This window comes from Lissotriton vulgaris, chromosome 1_1 (assembly GCF_964263255.1).
Source record: "Lissotriton vulgaris chromosome 1_1, aLisVul1.2, whole genome shotgun sequence".
NCBI lineage: Eukaryota > Metazoa > Chordata > Amphibia > Caudata > Salamandridae > Lissotriton > Lissotriton vulgaris.
This window is the reverse complement of record NC_141685.1, coordinates 1,408,968,036-1,408,991,398: the sequence shown is the minus strand read 5'-3', so window position 1 is coordinate 1,408,991,398 and position 23,363 is coordinate 1,408,968,036. Positions and strand designations below refer to the sequence as shown.

The window sequence follows — 23,363 nt, the reverse complement described above, 5'->3', positions numbered from 1 at the left end:
CTCTGTGCGCACTGCTGCATATTCATCTCTGTTCAAATGCAAGGCATTAAGTTGGGCCCTAGTTGTCACCGGTTGCTGCCACACATTGTGGAATCCAGTCTTCGTGTGCACCCCCCTCTAGCTCTTCTGCTTGTTTATTCAGTTGGTTCTTCAGCTCTTTTTTAACTGTCATAGACTACAGACTTGCCAATCCAGACCAATTGTTTTCTGTCTGTTCTTCCTTCTGATTCTCCAGCCCCACCATCTCTTTGGTTTGTGTCCGTAATATCACGTCTATCCCTGCCACTGGTAGATAAGGTGGAAGGGGAATCCCCAGCAGTAAGCAGTGTTCTTGACTTTGAGGAAGTCTGTGATAAAATTTGAGTTCCTACTTTTTCTGAAGGGTGATCTGTGATAACCTATACCATTTGTATTTTAAAACCTTTGTACAGTACTTACTCTTTCTTGCCAGCTTTCATTATTCATTCCTCAAATTGATATTTGTGAACTCATGTGATTAGGCTTGGCGGTGGGCCATCTTGGTGGTGAGAGGTGGCTACCCTGTGGGTTCTATTCAGCTCAATATTGGTTTGGCATTGTGGCCCAAAATGATGTCTGAAGAGCCCCTCTGTGTATTCCTCTGCATTTCTTCCTTAAATGCCTAGTAGAATTCATTGAAGATTAATGTGGCAACTTTCTGATTTCTAGGTCCTCTAACTTGTCTTGGAGGATGACATTCTGTTCTTTTATTGTGAGCAGTTCCTGCTTAATTAGCTCCTGATCCTCTTTGCAGTCTTTGTTGCTGTAGGGCAAACCGGTCATCCTTCATCTTGCTAGTTTCTTTCTTTATATCTCAGAGTTGTTTTTTCAAGTCTGTATCAAACGGGTTATGTCTTCCTTGATGATGGAGAACAAATGTTCCATGTTTTGGCATGTCAGGGTCTCTTCCGTTAGCTCCTCTTCCTCCTTCACCAGGGATGTCCTAGAATTTGCCTGCTTTGTTTCTTTGCTGGGAGTTGGGATCTTTTGGAGTAGATTGGAGCTGCATATCTTTAAAGCAGCTGTCTTTATTGTTCTTAGAAGCCTCCATTGGACTGTTGATGTGCAGTACTGCTTCTGGGAGGGATGGAGAGGAATCCGTGCTCTTCACTTCTTCAGCACTTTTTGTATAGAATGTTCCTGTAGAGCCTCAGCTGCCTCGTTCCCTCTTATCCCCGCGAATACCCAACTGTGAAGATTGGTTTGCAGTATAGGTTCCCACTCCGAGGCCTGTAACCTGCAGAGGGCTCTTTCACCGCCCTGCTGTTTGGTCTCCTGTGCTCCTGAAGCTTGTATGTGCAGTCTGAGGCCGCCCTGCCTCCATGCCCCAGGAGGTGATTCTGTGAATAATGCTGAGTTTCCTAGATAGGAGTTGCAGCAGGAGTGTCAGGGTCTTCCTGTTCTGGGGAATGGCTGTGGAGCCTTCCTTAGGCAAAAGTGCATCTGGTTTCCAATATTTTCGCCATGTGGCTAGGACCCTTAGTGTGTACTTTGCCAAAAGGATTCAGGGTGCCCCATGATTTGCCTTAAGGGCCCCTGGTGGTCCTCAATCACGCTTCACCAGGTCTCTACCGCTTCTGTTGGTGCCTTCTGGAAATGAGGGTGTAGTCACTTTTCCTGGTGACGCTCTTCAGTCCCCACTAATTGACTCAAGTGAGTGAACCTGTCGCATGAGCCTTTGATTCTCCCCTAAGCACTTGATGGCTAAGCTATTGTGGGTGCTATCCTGTGCGTCCCTCTCTGCACCTCTCATTTGGCCACGCTGTTAGTTTCTTTCATGCTCCTTCCCTGACCTTTTACTGATGGCTAGATGCTGCTGAGGTCCAACTCCTATGTGTGGTTACGGCCTCCATTTTTCATTTGCGTGGCTACCGCCTCCATTTTTCCTTTTCTTTAAAGAACATCTGCAGCTGATCTGATAGCGGTACCAGCCATCCCTGTGCTTGGCTATTTCTTCTTTGCAGTGGGCCAGAAGGTTACCTATTTTTCGCTTGCTGGAGACAGGAAATAATTGCCATTTGGGGCTGTGGGGGGTGGTGCGGGGGGTGGCTTCCCTGTTGGCTTTACTGTCGGATACGGACTGACTTACTATAGGCTTGCTGCACTGCTGGAGACACTGCTTTTGTGCCTCATGTTCTCTCTGCTTCACTACTGTGTCTACCCAGCCTAACAGCTCGGTGCCACATCAGGAACCAGCCGCCACCCTAAATTTGGTGGCACGGGTGAAAATGGGAGGAGAACGTGCGTCCAATCACGCCCCCATTTTGACTCCTCTCCCTTCTTCCCTTTTTAAATAGGATTTAATTTTCACTAAGGACAAGATTATGCGACTGAATGGTTCCTTGAAGTGCTCTCGGTCCTCTGGTCAAAATGGCTTAAGCATTGCCACTCTACAAGAATATTGTATATTATTGGGCAGGAGTTTATGTGCTGATTAGAAGGGTATTGGAGATGGAAAAGCTTTCGGAGTCAAGAGTTGGGTAGCCAACTACTCAAAAGAAGTTGGTGCCATTACTCAAAAGAAAGTTTTTGAACAATGACTAAGAATTGCCTCTTTGTTGCTCTTCTCGATATAGTGAGGAACATTTTTTACCAAATTTGTATTGCATCAACTTGATGACTGGCTCACTTACAAATTCTTGACTTTCTGTCAGATGAGATTCAGATCCAGTCATACTACCTGTGACTGTGATGGTACGTTCAGTAATAGTTAATTTTGAAATTAAGTGTAAAATAGTAACAATGAATTGTTGCTACATTGACTTCACAAGAGAAGAGCCATGTGATGAGATTTAAATCTGAAAGAAACAAGTTAGTGTTAGATCTCTTACCTTAGAATATCCCCAGGCATCAGACTGGATCCGCCAACCACCCTGTAGGCGGATTCACCACATCCTGCACAAACAACTCCACGTCCCCCATGGAACACCTGCATTTCCAGATCCAGAGCAACTCCAGAACTACTCTATGCGGCACCCTCTTCTACAGACCTCTCAGTCCGCGCGCCACATTCACCACTACCATCGCAGACCTCGTCGCACCCCACACCATCGCATCCATGGACTACGTATTCCTCAGACACCTGAACTTCCAGCTCGACAACCCCAGCGACCCCAACGCCACTGCCCTCCTGGACAACCTCTCCAACATCGGACTGAGACATCTTGTCACCACCCCCACCCAAAAGGCTGGACATATCCTCAACCCCATCTTTGCTGAAGGTCACAACATACGCTTCAGCCACACCACGCAACCCATCTGGACGGACCACCACTGCATCCATTTCTCTGCAACAAAGTCTGCTCCTTCTTCCATCTCAAGATCAGAACTGTCTACAGCAGCTTCGATGAGCAGAACCTAGACGCCGACTCTACACCTCCTACCAACAACGCAACCCAGCCTACCATCCCCACCTGAACCCCTGTCACCACAGAAGACACCGCCAAGACCACTCAGGAGCACTCACCGACCCCCTGCCTGCCCCACATCTTCCACAGAGCCACCTCCACCATCGCACCCGAACTACAACATATCATCAACTGCCCCCTCGAAACAGGCACTTTTCCTGACGACTGGAAATGTGCATAGGTCAAGCCTGTCCTCAAGAAGCCCTCCGCAGACCTGAAGGACCTCAAGAACTACCCTTTGCAGCCAAGGTCACAGAGAATATCGTCCAGAACCATCTTTCCAATCCGGATTCCACAGCAACCACAGCACTGAGACCGCCTTCCTAGCCGTCCTGGATGACATCCACACCTTCCTTGACCAGGTCCACATGGCAGCCCTCATCCTACTATACCTATCAGTAGCCTTTCGAAACCGTCTCCTACTGCACACAAACCGCCAGACTCCACAATGCAGGCACCAGGGGAACCACCCATGACTGGATCCGCTCCTTCCTCACCGGCCGAAACCAAAGAATCAGTGGACTACCCCAAGGATCCTCACTCCGCCCCATGCTCTTCAACATCTACATGGCGCCTCTCGCCGCCATTGTCAGAATACACAGGCTCAGCATAGTATCCTACGCCGATGACACCCAGCTCATCCTCTCCCTCACCAAATAACCCAACATAACCGGATGCGGCTTCCAGGAAGGTATGAAAGACGTCCCCTCCTGGCTGCCTAAAGCTCAACTCAGAGAAAACGTAAGTCCTTGTCTTCGGATCCACCCCGCAGTAAGGGATAACACCTGGTGGCCCACCACACTCAGCGAACCTCCTACAGACCACGCTCACAACCTCGGCATCATACTCGACTCCTCCCTCACCATGCACTGACAGATCAACGCAGTATCCTCATGCTGCAACACCATCTACATCCACCACAGTACCTTCAAATGGATCCTCCCCCCGCACTCATAGGCATCAGACTGCACTACGGAAACGCCCTCTACACTGGAATAAACAAATCACTACTCCCCAAACTCCAGACAGTCCAGAACGATGCAGCTAGACTTGTCCTCGGCATACTACGACGACACCACATCACTCCACACCTATGAGAACTCCACTGGCTCCCTGTAGTAAAGAGTGACCTTCAAGCTCCTCACTCACGCCTACAAATCCCTCCACAATAACGGACCCCAATACCTCAACTAAAAAATCTCATTCTTCGTACCCAAGAGAAGCCTCCAATCCACCGGCCTTGCCCTAGCTGAAATCCCATGCATCCACAGAGCCAGAGCGGGGGGCGATCCTTCTCCTTCATTGCAGGCAAAGCCTGGCACGAACTCCCCCTTAGCATCAGGCAAACCCCCACACTGCAAGCTTTCAGGAAGAGCCTCAAGACCTGGCTCTTCAGATGGTACGGAGCTGCACTGAATACCCCCCACCCACCCCAGCGAGTTCCATAGTGCGCTTCACAAATCCCTGATTGAAATCCCTGATTGATTGAATCTCCAGTTGCCAGACTGAATGTGGACGTGCAAATCCACGCCAACCTTGTTGACAAAACAGAGCTGCATATAAGCACCACCCTTGCACACTGAGGTAATTTCATCTTCCCGCTTAATTTTGAATGCAGATACAGAGCTCGGCTCCTATTTTATAGGTTGATGAATTCCTTCCAAAACTCTTTTCCAGTGTGCATGGGAAAACATTTACCCATCAAAGATGACAGGGTTCAAACCTTGTTGTGACTGTCAGAAACAGATGTCAGTCACAGATATGCATAAGGGACCCCTCTCATGTTTGAGCTCTGGGCATTACTCCAAGTTGTGCTAAGAATATGGCATTGTGCATTCAAATGCAATCTGGGACCATGAAGTGAAACTGTATATCGCCGAACACAGAAAGAAGTCAAAGCCCACTCTCGCTCAAAGTCGATCTTGAGCGAAGTCTTTTGACAAGGCTTCTTCAGCCTAACTCGAAAACTAAGAAGAAGCATAAAAAGTTGAAGCGGGACTCAACCCCATCCCGACACTGTTTAAAGATATGGTGAGAGGGCCTCAAGGTACAGTGCTGTCCTTGACGAGCTGTAAAATGACAAAAGCCAGCAGTGTACTAGTCCTATGCTTAAAGACTTTGCTGTATAAATGGCAAAAGACTTTGTCATTTTCTATCTCAGCGTGGATAGCAATGTGCTAATCCTATGCTTAAAACTTTGATAGAAAAAGCTGGTAGTTCCTAATGCATTTCGGTCACGCAGTGACCTTCTTCAGAGGATCATCACGGTATCAAAAGACTTGCATTACACTGACAAACAATTGCTTTATTTTATTTTCAGTATTTGTCCCGTGGTGGGCGCCTCAATCGGCTCACATTAAAGCATGCTGGTTATTGTAGTGTAACACTGGCTCATAATTGTTTCCCTCCAGCGGGTGATGCCGTGTTTCTTTCTTTTATGTCACCCTCGCTCCTTTACACATATATATATATATATATATATATATATATATATATATATATATATATATATATATATATATATATATATATATATATATATATTCTTCTGCTGTTGAAGAATTAATGTGTGTGATGCAGATCCCCAATCTCATTTTTTGTGTTTTCATTACACGGCTGGGGGGGAGGGTTCCAGCCTCCGTCCTATTAGTGTCTGCAAACTCAGATTCATCAGAAGCATCACTGTTTGTTTGAGTCTGTTGTACCTACGTGGTTGGGGTTTAACAGATTGCCCCAAACAGCACGCCAGGTGATAAGCGTGTCCTTCAGCTTATTGTCCTGTCTGGTGAGTCCTATATGTGTTTCTTCTGCCAGAGACCACTCCGCTACATCCCTATACCAATAAGCTATTGTTCGGGCACGCTGTGACACAGATGTGATTGCAACCCTGCGCGTTGCTAACACCATGCTCAGATGAGCTAACAGGTGTATCATTTTTCGGCCTTTCGGGCATTTGAAATTACCTGACATGCAACACTGTGGCGTAAGGACTATTGGTAAATGGGTGATGTGTATCATTTCGTCACCTACTTGTTTCCAGAAGGCTTCAGCTCACTAACTTAATTTTAATGGATGCACACGGGCAACACTTTTTTAGGTAGTCTCTAACCTCAAATACGGCCCACTTCCGCCTTCTGTGGTCACCCAGTTATCATCTTTGTTGCTGAGGTTGCCTGTAGTGGTCTTAGCTGTTTGTAACCACAGTCTTTTACTCAACATGATGCCCACCTTATTCCTCTTTCTTAAAAAGGTTGTTTCTCTGTTAACAAGGTGAGCTTCACCTTATTTGTGTGCAGTAAACTGAGCTTCCCCTTAACATTTACATACTCAAATCTTTAAAGGGTTGAATTATCTTTAGCTTCCAAAGCATTCATGTCTTTTTTATTTTTTTTTATTTTTTATAAATTATAATTTGGATTTTCTCAGTGTTTAACCCATTCTAGGGATTGCTACTCTCCTAATAGACATCTTAATGGCATCCAAATCTGTCATGGGATAGGTATTCTTATCTCCTTTTATTTCAAAGAACGCCTTAATTGCTTTGGTCATCTCATATTTGTTAATGAGGTTCCTTGGTAGCACTACACCCATCTTTCACCTTACCTAGTCAATTCCCCTCCTCCTGTGTTCCATTTTAAAGTCATGTGAGCATGGTCAGAGACTGAGATCTCTGCAGTGTCAACAACGGGATGGGCATGCAATAAAACAGAGTCACAAAAAGATAGTCAATTCGATAATAAACACTTGAACCATACTGGGGGCATGGATGTTGACAAAAGTCCTGTTTTTATATCTCATTCTTTCTCTGAGAAAGCAGTGCTCATCCTCGCTTAGGATCCTGTGCCACTATAGCAGCATGTATATTTTAAAGAGTATCGCTACTCCTGCAGTTTTGATAGGTGCCAAAGGGGGTAGATCTAGGGGAATAATATATTGCCAGACCCTGTTTGGCTTTTTGGGGTAATTAAGCCCATTTACATTAAACAATATGTTTTAAAGTGTTACTCTCTAGGAGGTTCTTTCGAAATGTAACTTGTATGCTAATACTCCCTCTATCTGACCTATACATGCCATATGAAACCCTCCTCAAAAGCCAACCTTCTCCAAAATGAACATGATAGGGAAAGGATGTGGCCTAACTGATAGATTGGTTGACCTTGAAGCAGGGGAATCGGCTTTGAGTCTTGGCAGGGACGCTCAACAACCGGTGATTTTGGGAAAATCGGGTAACCTCCCCATGCCTAACACAATAAATGTGTCCATCTATAACGCACTCTGATACCTTTGGGTCGAGTTTGCGTTATATAAAACTCCCAAAATAAAAAAATGACACACAGGACCAACAACATAGCAATGTTTCAGTAATTTGGTGTTCAAGTCATCATCAATTGCCAAATTGGGTATCCTATTATTCCCGTCCTCTTCCCTTCCTGCCCTCGTGCAATCAAAAGTAAATGCTCATGTTACCATGGGCATATTCATTTTCAGTTATAACACTTTAGAGAGAACAGACATCCTTAAAGGATCACGCCTTGACATTTTTTCAGATGTTTAACTAACTTTGGATGCTAATAGTCTTATGACACTTCTCTGGTTTCCTCCTTACATACTTCTCTGTTTGAGGTGTAGGGCTTTTGCGATTGGGTAGTGTGCACTGGGAGATACGTTGCGTACTGTTGATACCTGTAACTGGGGCAACAGGGAGAGGCAGGAGACGAGTTTTAGTGACGGTATTACGTGGTTTTATTTGGTGTAACAAATGGTCAGTACAAGTTTTTCTCTGTACAGGTTTCCTGGGGGAACGGCTTCTTTCTTTTCTGCTCTTTGATAGGACGCCTTCCTCCCTTCTTTTTGTTAACGGCCTTGGGAGGGAGGGGTGAGGGGGGGTGAGCAGACACCAGACCAGATTGAGAGTGTGCAAAAGGCCGCTTTTATTGAAACAGGTGCATATTTACAACAATACAAACCTGGCAGCCGCCTCACAAAACTAGTCCTCACTAAATAAGATGTTACCTTACAACCCCAAACGTCAGGCCCGCCCCTAACACGTCACAAACCCCGCCCCCACCCAGCACAACATAATTACAATTCAAACAATACCAAAACATGATAATCATTTAAATATCATCCCAACCCACCGCATAACATCACATTCCAAAAATTACCCACCAACAACTTACATTACCCAAAACCTTGTAACCACCCCACGAAACAACTATTTAAACTTTTCAAGCCATAGCCCAACTTTAGCAAAAACCCAACAACCTTCATGTCCCTGCTGACCAAGAACGCCCAATTTCCGCCACCCAGAAAAGAGGGGGAAAGGAATTACCCTCCTCTCTTTCTGCCCCCCAAAACTGACCAACCAAGGAACCAGAACACCTCAACCCAAAAAATTTTGAATCTTCAAGCACCTGGAGAGCACCTCTCGCAATTCCAATAAATATAAATCCATCCCTATACGAGACAGATGAACACCATCGCTGCGAAAGAATTCCATAGTGTCATAACGGATGTCCTTATGGGACACCCGCCCAAAACCCAGATCTCTACAAAAACGGGAAACCTCCAAATTCAACTTCCTTCGCGCCTTATCTACCGCCCTAGGCTTGATCGCACCTCTCCAGGTTCTTCTAGGGACCAACTCTGTCCATAAAACACGGCAGCCCGCCCATTGTTGACGAATAAGGGAAAGATCCTTCTTCATCGCCCTCAATAAAACCACTCCTTTCACCCCACAAAGGTCATTCTCACCAAGGTGCAAGAGCAATACATCAGGACAAATACCTCCCACCAACCAAGAATTCAAGGCCGAGATCATACCTCCCTTCCCCTTCCATACAACATTAAAAAGACGAGAATTAAAACCAAGTGTGGGACCAAAATAGCTTCTTATAGCTTGATCTTCCGCGCGCCTAATGAAGGAATGTCCCACTATCCAGATCGTCATGACAGTAGAAAGGGGGCCGGCCACTGAACCTGAAAAAGAAAAGCAGCATCAAACTCAAGAAAAATTATCATCCGCAGGCGCCATAACAGGATCAGTACGCACATAGCGCCTAAAACAGTTGGAGGACCAACGCCCTAAAGACATAATGTCTTGCTGCGACCAACCCCTGTTATGAGCTTCTGTTGCTGCCCCAATCCTGAAAGAATGCGTACCATACTGTGTCTCATCCAAGCCCATGAAGCGCAGCGCTTTACGCAAAACCATGCGCAGCTGGTACTCAGTCACCCTGGAACCATCCATATGTCGAAAAACAGGGCCCTCAAAGGCGGCCCCCGAACAGTCCCGCAAACGCCTGGCCCACCTCAAAGGACACGTCTCAGAAGGGGAAGAAGCTTCCAGCCAAATGCCCCTCCCTTTGCTGTGTTGATCAGTTTTTGCCCGAGCCAGCCAGACGTGCAACCCTGTTTCCAAAAATCGAACATTCCCCCACCCCACCCCAAAAGTAACTTTCGACCCCAGTAACTCAGAAACCCTGAAAGCACCAAAAAACATCCAAACCATAAGAGTAGAAAACAGACAAACCTCAAACTCATTCAAACAAACTGATGGCAAAACCTGTAAAACTCGGGCCAATGTCTGCCAAGACAAAGGTCGGCGAAGCATATGCTCCCTACCCCTCTCCCTAGACCAACCTTCCAGCATGCGCTTACCCACCTCCCCTGCCGAAGGAGAATAGCCCCACAGTAATTTGCCCATGAACGCAATACCAGCCAATTTTCCAGCAATCGTCACACGTGTCAGACCCCTGTCTATCAAGTGAAGAATGAACTGTACCACATCTTCAAATCGTCTCCAGCCCGGAGGGCGCCAGCCGGCCCCAGATTCTAAAAACTCTTTCCAGGCCAATTCATACGCTGCTCTAGTGGAAACTGCGAGCGAACCTACCACCAACTGCAAAACCCTGTCTCGCCTACAGTCCACAGATGTTCTGGCATGCGGGTCGGCGTCCTGTCCGCCTCCGAGGCTAGCCCATGGAATCTCTCCCACTGTGAACGAGACAAAGCATCCGCAATGTCATTGTCCACCCCAGGAATGTGTAAGGCCTTAAAACTGATGTCATACGTCAAGCACCCCAACACAAAGACTCGCAAGAGCTTCAAGATGTGAGCATCCCTGGCCGACTGCCGATTGATAACGTCCACCACAGCCTTATTATCAATTCGAAACAGTACTTTTTTGTGAGCAAGCTCCTGACCCCACAAAGTCAACGCCACCACCACAGGGAAAAGCTCAAGGAAGGCAATACTCCTGCCTCCGTTCTTCCACGCAGCAGGCCACTGTTCAGCACACCATCTGCCCTGCCAGTAGAGACCGAAACCATCACTGCCTGCAGCATCTGAAAAAATTTGGACGTCCCAAATCCAATTCTCTTCTCTGTACAGAGGAATGCCATTGAAAGAGTGTAAAAAGGCTACCCACATCCGCAGATCTTCCTTAACACCTGCTGACAAGCGGACGTGATGGTGAGGTAAAAACTGACCAGACAGAGCTCTACCCAAACGCCTGCAAAAAGTTCTACCTGCCCTGACCACCCTACAAGCAAAATTAAGATGGCCCAGCAGCACCTGAACTTCCTTCACTGTCACCTTTGCCTTGTTCAACATAACATGTAAGAGGTCCAACATTTTTGCTTTTTTATCCACTGGTAAGCGTGCCTCCATAACAGTAGAATCAATTTCGATCCCCAAAAAAGACATGGTCGCGCAGGGGCCCATTGTCTTTTCCGGTGCCAACGGCACACCTAAAAATTCCATTAGAGTCTGGAAGGTTCTCAAAGCATTCTGGCAAGCCGAGGAATTGGGAGCACCCACAAAAAAGAAATCATCCAGGTAGTGGGTCACAAGCTGGTGTCCTGAAGTATTGGTGAAAAACCACTGGAGAAAGGTGCTGAAAGTCTCAAATAATGAACAGGACATGGAACAGCCCATTGGTAGAGCCTTATCAACATACCACTTCCCATGAAATTGAATACCCAACAGCTCCCAATCCTCAGGGTGTACTGGCAACAAACGAAATGCAGATTTTATATCACACTTAGCCATTGCCGCACCAGTGCCGGCAGATACAACCAAGGCCATAGCCACATCCACTGAAGAATAAGATACTGAGGCAGCTTCGCCGTCAATGAAATCATTCACCGACGAGCCCTCCGGCCATGACAAATGTTGAATCAATCGAAACTGCCCAGGCTCTTTCTTAGGGACCACACCAATGGGAGACACGATATGGTTATCCAAGGGCCAATCATCAAAGGGTCCCGCCATCCTTCCTTCACACACCTCTTTGTCCAATTTGTCCTGTACCACTGTGGGGTGTTCATTGGCCGACAACAGATTTTTTGACCACCGCCGCACCCGCGGCCCATTGTAACCAAGACGAAAACCTTTTTGAAAACCATCCAACAGTAACTTAACAGCCTCGGCATCCTTATAACCCCTTAAGGCCACTGCCAAATGAAAGTGATTAACTGGCGTACGAGCCTTTGGGCCCAGCCCCAGAATTGTTCTTCCCCCCCCTGTTAGGCTGAGGTTGCTGAGCAGGACCCGGGGAATTCCCTGACTGTTGTGACCATTGCCTGCCCCCGGAAACACGGGGCCCCCAACACCTTGCAAGAGGGTGTGTTCTACCACATTGGGAGCACACGTGCTTAAACTTACAATACTCCCTGGGGCAATAACCTCTGTTAAAATCCCAACATGTCCCATCTGGAGGGAGGGCTGATGCTGTTGAACCGACCCCTCCCCGGGTGGGCTTCCCCTGAAAGGGCCGAGAAGGTAAGGGATATCCACTGGCCGTAAAAATCGTCTTCCCACCAGCAGAAGCCCCCATCGTGTGTTGCCACAAATCATTATCCAGCTCCCCCCATTTTGCCTCAGGATCCCAAGCCATCCGGGCTCGAAATTCTTCGTCATACTGGGACCAGGCATACCCGCTGCCCGTAATCTGTGCCTTTCTGATCACATCCATATATTTAAACAGCGCCACACAGCGCTCCGGGAATTTCTCACAGTACACGCTGGCATATATAAGAAATGCCGCAGTCCAATTTTCTATGGTCAAAGGCACTTTGGGGCGCTTAGCCAACTCGTACTCCTCCTCTTTAGACCCTTCCTTGGATCGAACCTCCCTATGTAAGAGCTTTAACAGTTCCACATATTCCCCTTTCCAGATCCTCTCCTTAGTAGATAGCATTAAATGGGCGCCCAATGGTTTCGTGACGCCCATGTAAGGCAATTTCTTTATTTTAAGCTCCTTGCTGTGTGGGGGATCCTTACCTACCTCCATGGGCTCCGTAACCGTCCCAGAATCCACCTTAGAACCCACGCCCCCGTCACCCGTGCCCACTCCTTGATCCTTAACATAACGACCTTTGTGGAGCTTAAGATCCACACCCTCTGAAGGAGGATCCCCCGCGTTCCAACAGAAACCATCAATGGCTTGTCCCGCGGCCCAGCAAGCTCACCTGGATTCAATAAAGGCAGTTGGGCCGGCCTCGCTCTCCATGCCATCTGTTCAACATCGCCGCCTGACCGAGGAACCCTCACCGCGGGGCCGCTCTCCCGAGTTGGTCTGGAGACTGTAGTTCTCGGACGCACCACCACCGGTGCCTGTAAAACATCATCAGAAGCGTGAAAAAGCCCCCCCCTTGTACTCTCAGCACGTATCTCGCCCTCCTCAGGGCTCTCCTCATCGTAATCTAAAACCAAAGATTCCTCCAACCTAGGAGGGGCCAGCACCTTTGACGGACTTCTGAAACCAACCTGGGCCTTACCAGCCCGTACTGACACCTGAGGCGGGGGAGCCGACTGAACCCGTCTGTACTCCCCCGAACGTTGACCAGTTTTGTACACTTTAACCAACGATGAATCCCTTTGTTGATGAGAAGAAACATTTGGGGCCAGCGAGGACGCGCCGGTCCTGCTTCTGCCAACCCCGCCGATATCCGAAGAACCTGACAATGGGGCCAGCGAGGACGCGCCTGGTCCGCTTCTGCCAACCCCGCCGATACCTGTAGAAATAGAAGTTGGGGCCAGCGAGGACGCGCCCGACCTGCTTCTGCTGACCGCGCCGAGATCCTGAAAGGAAGACGTTGGGGCCAACGAGGTCGCGCCTGACCTGCTTACGTTGACCGCGCCGGGGTCCCTCGCCGGTACGGGGTATGCCGCGCCAGGCTCCACCCTCCCTTCTCCTCGGTGCAACTGGGCCGCACTCCACCCTACCAAGTCTGCCTCTCCACGACGCTCTCTGACCTGCAAAGAAAAAGGCTGAACTGATGTGCCGGGACCCTTACTACCAGAACGGCCAAAACTACCAACACCACTAGCCATACAAAAACTAGAATCCTGAAACTGCACTTGACCAACCTCCCGAGAAACAGACCCCTTAGATCGAACCGACAACCCCCGCCGAGGAGGGGAAGGCTCCACGTCCTCACCACCACTACTCCAGTTCAACAACTCCTGAACAATCTTAGACGCAGGTCCCAATGCCAGTCCACCCTGCCCTTTCTGCTGGATATCAGAGCGGGGCTGCTCCATCCTCCCAAGCGATCTGCCCCTAACAGGCAAACCCGGAAAACTCAAAGTGCCCCCAAAACCACTCAGCATATCAGTCCCCTGGAGGGGCTCAGCCCTGCTTGCATCACGAACCCCCTCTGCCCAGGAAGGAAAAACATCCAAACCCTCCCAAGACCTAGCACCCACCTGTCTATCGCCACTGCCATGCAAAGAAGAAAAAACCCCAGCTCCCCCCGCAGGATCAACAAACCCCCCACTCGACTCAGAAACAACTGCAGGAGTACACAACGCACCACCACCAGCCTCCTGTCCCTGCAGCACAGCCTTCTCCCTCCTCTCAACCTGCGCCCATTCCCCCTCCCCCACAGAACCACTGAGTACTGAATAAACCTCCCCATGATCAGAGACAGGGGGGGAAAACAACAGGGGGCTATAAGGTACAAAAACCTCCCCCGCCCCTAACTGTCCAGGCTGCAATGCAGGCTGAGCCTCAACATTTCCAAACAAAAGTGGCCCAGAAACGCGAGCTGGCGTAGACACTCGGCCACTCTCAAGCCCCTTGTAACCAGCTGACAAATCCACCTCCCGATTAGCACCAATTGCCCCCAAAACCGAGCGTTCACAAGCTATAACAGCCGGCACTGCCGCCGGTAAACTAACATCAAAATGGGCGCGCGGCGCACTCGAGTCAAGATGCGCATGCGCGTCAACCGCTGTCACCGTAGCCGCCAAGTCCTCGGCCTGACAGGCGGAGACAGAAGCAGAACGCTTTCTGCCTCCCCGCTTGACGGCCCGCTTGCCTCTGGCAGCGGGGACCGAAAGCGAACGTTGCAGCGGCCCCACGTCAGGCAAAGGAGCCGAAGCCTCCCCCTCCCCCAAACCCGCCTCCCGCCGCACAACCGCTGCTAAAACCAAATGTGCCACACTTCCAGGGGCCGCTTTTCTAGCACGCTGGCGGCCCCTGTCACTTACCGCCTCCCTACGCGACTTCTTGGGCGAACCACACGGCGCGACCACCGCCGCAACACGCGCCGAGGCCTGGCGCCGAGGACGCGCCGCTCCAGGCACGTCACCTAACACAAGGTCCAGGCGTCCGGCCTCACTGAGAAGGCGGATCGCCTCAAGAACTCGGTAATCCTCACCAGACATGTCTAATAATAAAACACCACAAAATTCAAAATTTTTTAAACTAATCTAATGAGCTCCCGGCCACCAGGTCATTCAACCTAAAATGGTGGCCGGGAGGAGGGGCCAGGGGAGTATATAACTGGGCTCCCTCAGTAGGAACCGAGGGAGCCCAAAACAAGCCCAAAAAGAGCCCAAGGCTGGTGCTCCGAGCACAACCCCCCCCCACTAGCCCCTCCCAATCCGCCTGGGGGTGGGGACCTCCCTACGGTCGGCTGCCCCCCCCCCAAGCCCCCCTTCTCCGGTCTCCTCCTTCCGCCTCCGTCGTGCCCTTGACTCCGCCGGTGGAGGGGAGAAACAATAGAGGTACGTTAGGCTCACGTCCTGCACAAGTGGTACCCAAACAAACACGTGGGGGCGGGTAGTGAGGGACGCCCGGTGCTCTGAACCAACACACGCTAGGGACCTTGTGTGCTATCTACGTGAGGGGGGTTTACATTAAACAACTCGAAATCTAGTCTCAGGGGAAATTATTTGCGCCTGGCCTTTCTCGCCACCCAGCCCGCTATACGGGAACGTACCTCCGTGAGCCACGCCCCTCCAGGGGAGTGGCTGGGCGGTGCGCGGTGTCGGTGGCCTCCCGGCTTTGGTGCTTCCTCGGCTCTCGATCCTACTGCTTCCTCCGCTCTCTCCAGGAGTCCCTCCGGTCCGGATTCTCCTCCTTCGAAGTCCTCGAAGGTGACCGCTTCCCGACCCGCCTCCTGATCTTGCCTTGCTTCTCGGAATACCTCCGGCTCCGGGGACGCTCCTCGCAGACCTCGGTCTTCTCTGTACGTCTCCTCCTCAGGGGTCGAATCCTCCCGCTGGTCCCTGGGTTGATGTCTCCACTCCAGCGACTCTTCTTCCCACCAATCGTCGCTCACGTCCTTATTGCTCCACGCCTCTCCGCTCTTCCTGCTGACCGCTCCTCCGGTGTATAGACACACCTGGTCTGGAGCACCTTCCTCTTTTAAGGCGGAGTCGGGCCACTCCTCCTCCTCAAGCCCTTGGTACCTTTTAAAGGGGCCGCTGTCAAGGTCCTCGTCATCACAACTGTAGTGTTCTTCCACCCTGTTCCATGAGGATGTACACTGGGGCTGCGAAAAGAAGAGGGAGGGGTCACAAGTTACAGTTACGCCAGGGGGGGCCCCGGGCACCCCCTTACAATACCTTTGTTCAAACCGCGGCTCTTGGATTTGTCGCAGGGTATCAATCTGCAATCCATTTTATACATTCCTGATAATCCTTCCCCCTAACGTGCCATTGGAACTGTAGACTAGCTGGGAATGTCCAGCTGGACTTGATTTGTTTTCTTTGTAGTTCCAGAGTTAGGTGTCTGAAGTTTCTTCTTAGCTGCAGAGACGTTTTACAAGAAAAATACCTTGCTTTCTTTGAACATAACATGATTGGATTTCCTGAACCATGTTCTTAATTTCCATCTTTTGTCTGCAATTCTCCAATTCTGCCTCACGGTCTGGAGCTAGGTTCTTTAGTCTACCTCTCCCGTTCTTATGATGCCAACTTGAGTTCTCATGTTGCCCTCGTTGGAGCCTCCGCACTAAGATTTCTAATTCTAATATGTTCTCTACAAAAGCTCATCTCTAGGTCCTCAAATTTGACTCAATATTTTCACTTGAGATTCAAGGTTGGAGATAATGGTGTGAATAATTTGTTCCAAAGTCAGAGCGGGTCTCAAGAGTTTCCAGACTTTATTTGTTGGTAGCATGTCACCTTTTTAACTGTGCTATGTCACGTTTGATTTCAGAATTGATAGTTCCTCTCATAGAGATTTTTCCATATTTTCTCACAGAGTTTTCAAACAGTCTATTCGATCATCCTTAGTAAGCGAGGCATCCATTTCTCCTGGCACAACACTTCCTGGTTGAATTTCCTCGAAGGTACCCTTGTTATGAAAAAAGTTATCTATGGCGCCTTTCTCTTTCTATTTTGGCAGATTTGGTCATTCAAGACTATGGGCCATATGTAGGTAAATGGCATTTACCGAATCGTAAATACCGAATTTTACCGATTCGGTATTTACAATTCGGTAAATGCCATGTAGGTAATTATTCTGTAAATATTACCGAATCGGTAATATGCGGTAATTACCGAATCGGTATTTACCGATTCGGTAATTGCCATTGACTCCTATGGGCCTTGAGGCCCATAGGAATCAATGGCAATTACCGAATCGGTAAATACCGATTCGGTAATTTTACCGATTTGTCAAGGGGGACAGGGTGTCACTTTGACACCCTGTTGCACCCCTGATTTTGGCTTGTGTGCAATGTGACACACATACATGCCCTTAGGGCATGTATGTGTGCCACATGGCACAGGTGTACATGCACAGATGTGCATGTACACAGAAATTCGTTATTTACCATGCCATTGTATTTCATTGTAAATAACGAATTTCTAAGGGCCTGTGGCACTGTTTCCAGTGCCACCTACATCCCAAAATTCCGATTCTGTACATTTACCGATTCGGTAAAATTACCGATTCGGTAAATATACAGAATCGGTAATTTTCAGGCCCCCTACATCTGGAATTACGAATACCAGTCGGTAACGGCCGAAATCAGCCGTTACCGACCGGTATTTTCCCACCTACATATGGCCCTATTTGGCATCACTTCTTCCCTCTCTAAGCTATTGGACAATTGCACCAGCTGGGGCTCATGTGAAATATACTATAGGCAAACCAAAGTCAAGGTACCAGTTTTCCAGCTGGGCCTTATTCCCTGGTCAACCTGGACAATGCTCCTCCTTTCTTTTTAGAGTGACTATTGCAGCGGCTCAGGTTTTAATCCATGACAAGTCACTCTTAATAGTTAGTTTCACTAGTAACATTAAAGAGGTTGGGGCAGCCTCCCCAAAGCATTAATCACAATGACTTTAGTAGTATTACATGCATTTGGCTGCCTCTGGAGGTGACCAGGGACAATTCACAAAAATAGCAAGCCACGTGTATCACTCGCTGAATGTCAACCCCAGAGTGGTGTTCAGAAGGTCTCTCTGCTACCCACAATGAGCCACCAGCAGAGTCAGTCTGATCCCCAGATGCACCACATGGGTGGCCCCTGAATTCAGCAAGCATCCTACCAGGTATCTGCCCCTCTTTGCCAAGCTTTCAGTCCTGCCCGCTGCCTCCACCTACTGACTGGTATTTGCTTCCATTGTATCTTATGTTGGGCTCTGTAAGGCAGGCCTGACCCTCACGCCTTCCTCTGTACGGGTGTCTGGTTCCCCTCTGCATGCCCACTGCAGGTAAGCCACATGTTTTACTGTGTTCTATCGAAGAGGCACTCAGTTGACCAGTGGCCTTGCAATTATATGCCATTTTAAATTGAATGACGGGCTGCAAGTCCCTTACAATGCTCCTGGGTAAAGACAACTCTACTGTGCTGTATTTTAAAATACCTGGCTGGACAGAGTTCTCCGCTCTCAAAATCTGACATTATAGAGGTGTGTGGATTACTGGATGGTTACCTATTTGGTGTAATCGGGGAGAGGATAGCGTGCTAAAAATGAATATTAATTAGTCCGGTATTTCTGCTAATCCTGAGATTCCCTAGTAATTCAGGGCATATATAATTTTATGACCTATACATCGCAATAGATCTACTTTTTACCGAACTTTGGCCCCGAACAAAATGACCACTCTTTGATAAGTACAGACTGGGTTAGTGTTTTAAACCTCTTAAAAATGAATTAAGAATGAGCTAGTTGGATGGATTTTGATGAGGGAGGATATCTAGACACAGACCTCGCTGACATTCCTATAACTACTCCTTGTTAAATTCAGATTTTTGCTGTGGAATCCTTAATGGGTATAGTGCCTCTGCCTTGGTTTTGATTATCTACCTGAAGTTAGAATTCTATATTATCACAATCTCACACAAAAGTGCAACTGGATCAGGGTGGAGTCGCATCACAGTGGTTGTAGGTAGGTGCTATCATGGCAGTGTCATGCTCACTGTTTACTTGTCACACGAGCTGTGGTCCTGTCACTTGACCTTAGAGACTCCTCTTGTTGATCATGTTGAAGCCATTGGGTACCATCAAAGTAAGCATGTAATAATTCCATCTACGAATTGACATTGCAATGAAGGAAGGTGTTTGTAGGACTGTTTACTCCATTTTCTACAGTAGGCGACCATATCTTAGCTTGTGATGTTATGCACTTCTGAGATTTCATTAAGGCCCTTTTCAACTGTTTTAAACTTTAAAATCATTGTTGCCTCTCTTCACAAGAACACAATTTCTTTGCTACTACCTCTTGGCTAAATCTCAATCTGTACGATGCTTTTCTGTGAAATTAACCAAAAGGAGCAGAAATAATTTTTCAGTGTGTATTTGATTTATGTCACTCTATATTTGTATTGAGTTTCTTAAGGTCATCTGAAAGTACTGTAGTCCACAAGGGCAGAAGTTTCATGTGTGAAGCATGACCCTTAATACATGAACCGAACAGATGCAATATTCTTACATGAGTATCAGCCAGTTTTAGTTGCTAGATTTCGTCACCACTTGTGTAGCCTGACCAAATGTTTTGGTCTGTTCTTCTCTCGTTATGCACCATATACGTTTTCTGGGATTCCTGAGAAATGTCTTCAGACTAGGCAATCCATTTTGTGATTCGATCTTTTGAATCCAGGTAGTAATCTTCCTTCAGGCTGCAGTGCCACCTGAGGCATATGGGAGGTTGTCACATACGCTTCTTTGGTGTGAACGATTACAGTGCAATATGGTATTTTTATACGTTGATTTATTATAGACTTTTGGTGATGACATGACATTCATAGGATTCAGACCACAGATCTGGGAAGGTGATAAGTGTACCATAGGTTGTTCATGATGAATATGATATGTTGTTGATCCATCTATGGAAACCATCCAGATCTTCAAATGTACGTTCCAAAATTCACAAGACCACTTTTTAATGTTGGGGAAAATGAATTGTTCTAGGAAATCCAATTGCGGTCGTGCGCAAACTTAAATACATTTTCCAGTTCTGATGCAAACACTACAGGCTTCAGTTGTAGCTGAAACGTGATGGTGGAATGGAAGATTCACTTGATAGTCTTGTAAGCAAGACATTTCCAATTTTTTTTTTGATAGTTTGTTTTTTAAGAAACATTAGCACCGGAGTACATTTATTGTGGGAATTAGATTATGATTGCAAAGACTGTCAATTTGATTTTCATACGTACTTGTTTTACGAGGCTTAACAAGTGAAATCTAACATCAGTAAGTGTGCAGTAAAGCTTGGACGTCCCTAAGGTTCTGTCCTCCACATACTAGAAAAAAAATAAGTCATTCAAGTCTTGAGCCTACATAAGCCTCGACTACTGAAATAGATACTGTGTGTGAAAGGTTGAATCTCTCTGCCACTGAAGTGGCAATACAAGATGTGTTTATTTTGCATCCACTCCCAACAACTATATCCTAACTTCGCTGAGCACTCCACTACTCTCCTTGTCTTCCTATCTGTTTGTTGAGGTACTTAAGTAGCCCCCAAACACAATGTCCCCTTCCTATTTTCAGTAATGTTTTTTTTTATCAGGATACTAAGCCACAATGAGATTTGGATTTCTCTATTATGTTCCCTCATCTCTAAGCCATATTAAATCCTATACAACTTTGAATCGTACTGTCCTGCATCCTTACATGACAGAGTATCATTTTTTTAGGTGTGTTCTGTAAGTCAGCAGAATAAATTATGAATACTCACTGGAGCTATTTTTTATCCTAGAGCAAAAAAAAGTTGGGTACCGAAATATAGTACTGTGTATTACAAATGCATGTTACAACTACCAAACAAAACCGTTGCTAGCAATCTAGTGGACCCTGAGACAAGAAGGCATTTGCCAAGGTTAGCTGGATTTATTATATACTGCGCATTTAGGCATAGTTTGAAATAGGGTTTTGCTTAGTGAAAGGACAACAGGAGGTATTTCATATCCACCTGCTTGGGTATTGGAGAAGTGTGCTACCAAAAAATAATGCAGTGAGGATACTAAACAGTGCCGTCATCCTCCAGTATTGGGTGAAATTCATCAAACCATCTTTGTAATGTCTGCTATAATCATGTCTAAATACAGCATTACATTTTCAGTCTAGAGACTAACAGACAGCACTCGAACAGCAGCTGACTTGTTTGCATTCATGTATAACGTCGCTTTTACAGCAAATGTTTTCACTGTATGTTGGTGGTAGATCATTTCTATGCTTTCAAGAATTGTGTTTCTAACAATTAAATATGAAAATCTTTTGAATTTATGTGAGCATATGCTATTTCTGGAAGTAGCAATAATTTATATCTGACTGAATAACTAGGGGCAAGCTGATGACACGCAAGCTTGTTCCTTCCGCCTTTCTTTGGCTAATGACAAACTGTTCTTAACTATATCTATTATAGAGACTAAATGTTAAAACAATTCTGAGGCTGCTGGTATCAAGGAATGAGAGGGGACTATTTCAGGAGTCATTCTAAGATGAAGAACTTGTAGGCAAATGAAAGGTGAAACCACATCTAGAGCTAGATAAACTGGTTTGACTTCATATAAAAAGGAAGTAGCCAGAGAGTTTATGCATTCTGAAGCCAGCAAACTTTGTGGTTGAACTTCCAAATGGGAATAATCCCATCGGGACAAACGATGCGTGAGAGTGTTTTAGACCCCAGTGACCAGTCTGACCGCAGCTTTCAGTGATGCCCTTAGTGAAGCCAGAGTGTATTTGGGAAGGCCACAGAGCATAGCGCTGCTGTAGTCTATTGTTATGATTTTTTAGAGGGGCAAGAACCTTAATACTAGAGTTGATCAATCGGTGGTAGGCTTCTGTTTCGGCGTCTAAGTCAGTTTTGTTAACAAAAAACTTTGTTGTATTTTCTTTTACAGACATATGCCACAATCTGGCAGGCAAAGGTAGAGGGTATAAGTCGAGCAGCAAAATGAAATTCAAGTACACACAATTAACTCCTACTCTCCCTGGTCCCAAACCTGTCACTGTCTTCTTTGCAAATGTGTAGCCACACCGTGCTACTGTGTGAATGTCTATATGCTGACTGGAACAGTGAAGTCTAGGAATCCATCTGGAATTGGCTGTTATAGAAGAGAGTGTCATATGTCATCAGCCCTTCCGCTTTGTGTCATCACAGATCATAAGTGGGAAAATAGGGGTAGTACTGTTCAGGAAAAGGTTGCGGTGTTATACCTTTGACTGTAGTACAGAGGAAAGATTTGTGTAGTCTGTCCCTGTCAAGACGAATCATCAAGTGTTTCCTGTGCTCTGAAGGCTTCAAGTAGTGTTTCCCATTCCACAGAGATGGGCTGCTTTTGCAACCCTATGTATTCTTTCCTGCACAAAGCGCCACTTCCAGCCATGCCCCATCACGTGCCATTGGGATACAAGGGGTGTCGTCGATTACTTTCAGCAACTCATAAGGAGGCACTTTGCTAGTAAAAATACTTAGTCTATGAAGCGGCCCAAAAGATATGGAACTCTCTTCCACCAGAAGTACGCAGAATCTCCTTAACGACTGATTTCAAACTGGAAACCAAGAGATTCCTAATGGACAAATTCCTACCTTAAGCTGGGCTAGGTCCATTGGCTCGAAATCATTGATCCTACAACCACTGTTGCATCATGTGATGCTGCTCCTCCTTACCGCATTGTGTGCCCCCCCTCGTAGCCGCTATATACCTGTTTTTTGTGTACATCCCCTTTGTGTCATTTATCTGTGAATCATGCGATTATTCTTGTTGTGCATTCTTACTTGATGTAGATATTGGGTTGTTGACCTTCCTTCCACCCTTTTGTAAAGCGCTCTGATAACCTTCGGGTTCTTGTTCGCGCTATATAAAACTTTATAAATAAATAAATAAAATAAATAAAAACATTGCTACTAAAACAGCTAAGAACTTTATCAATCTGTTGAGGCTACCCTAATTTTGATCTAGATAGATGATATAAGATTCTAAAGGGTTTTAAGCCTCGAAAACTGATTAATTGCTCGGTGTTTATACCATTTGAACTGTTTAATGTAAAGGAACGCGCCCAATAGTGCTGCTTAATACCAAATTTCATTAAAATGTGCACAGAGGAAGTAACAAATACGCTGCAGAAAATAGATGGCTCAATCAATCAATCTGGGATTTATAAAGCTCAGCAAGTCACCTGTGAGGGTAGCTTCCTGCTTCGTGGTAATTTGGTCAATTGAACAGCCACGTCTTAAGGCCTTTC

The 23,363-nt window shown here is 46.9% G+C and overlaps 2 protein-coding genes across 2 annotated transcripts in view; one reads left to right on the top strand and one right to left on the bottom strand.

Moving 5' to 3' along the window:
* COG5 (component of oligomeric golgi complex 5) overlaps positions 1-23,363 on the top strand; it is a 1,241,975-nt gene that overhangs the window by 170,570 nt on the left and 1,048,042 nt on the right. The window lies entirely within an intron of this gene.
* On the bottom strand, positions 9,430-22,728 carry LOC147750606 (uncharacterized). Its single transcript, XM_086952385.1, has 4 exons — positions 22,708-22,728; positions 15,659-16,213; positions 12,899-13,223; positions 9,430-10,421 (listed from the first exon to the last, which is right to left on the bottom strand). Exons 1-4 carry the CDS (start codon positions 22,726-22,728, stop codon positions 9,430-9,432), a joined length of 1,893 nt encoding a protein of 630 aa, XP_086808511.1.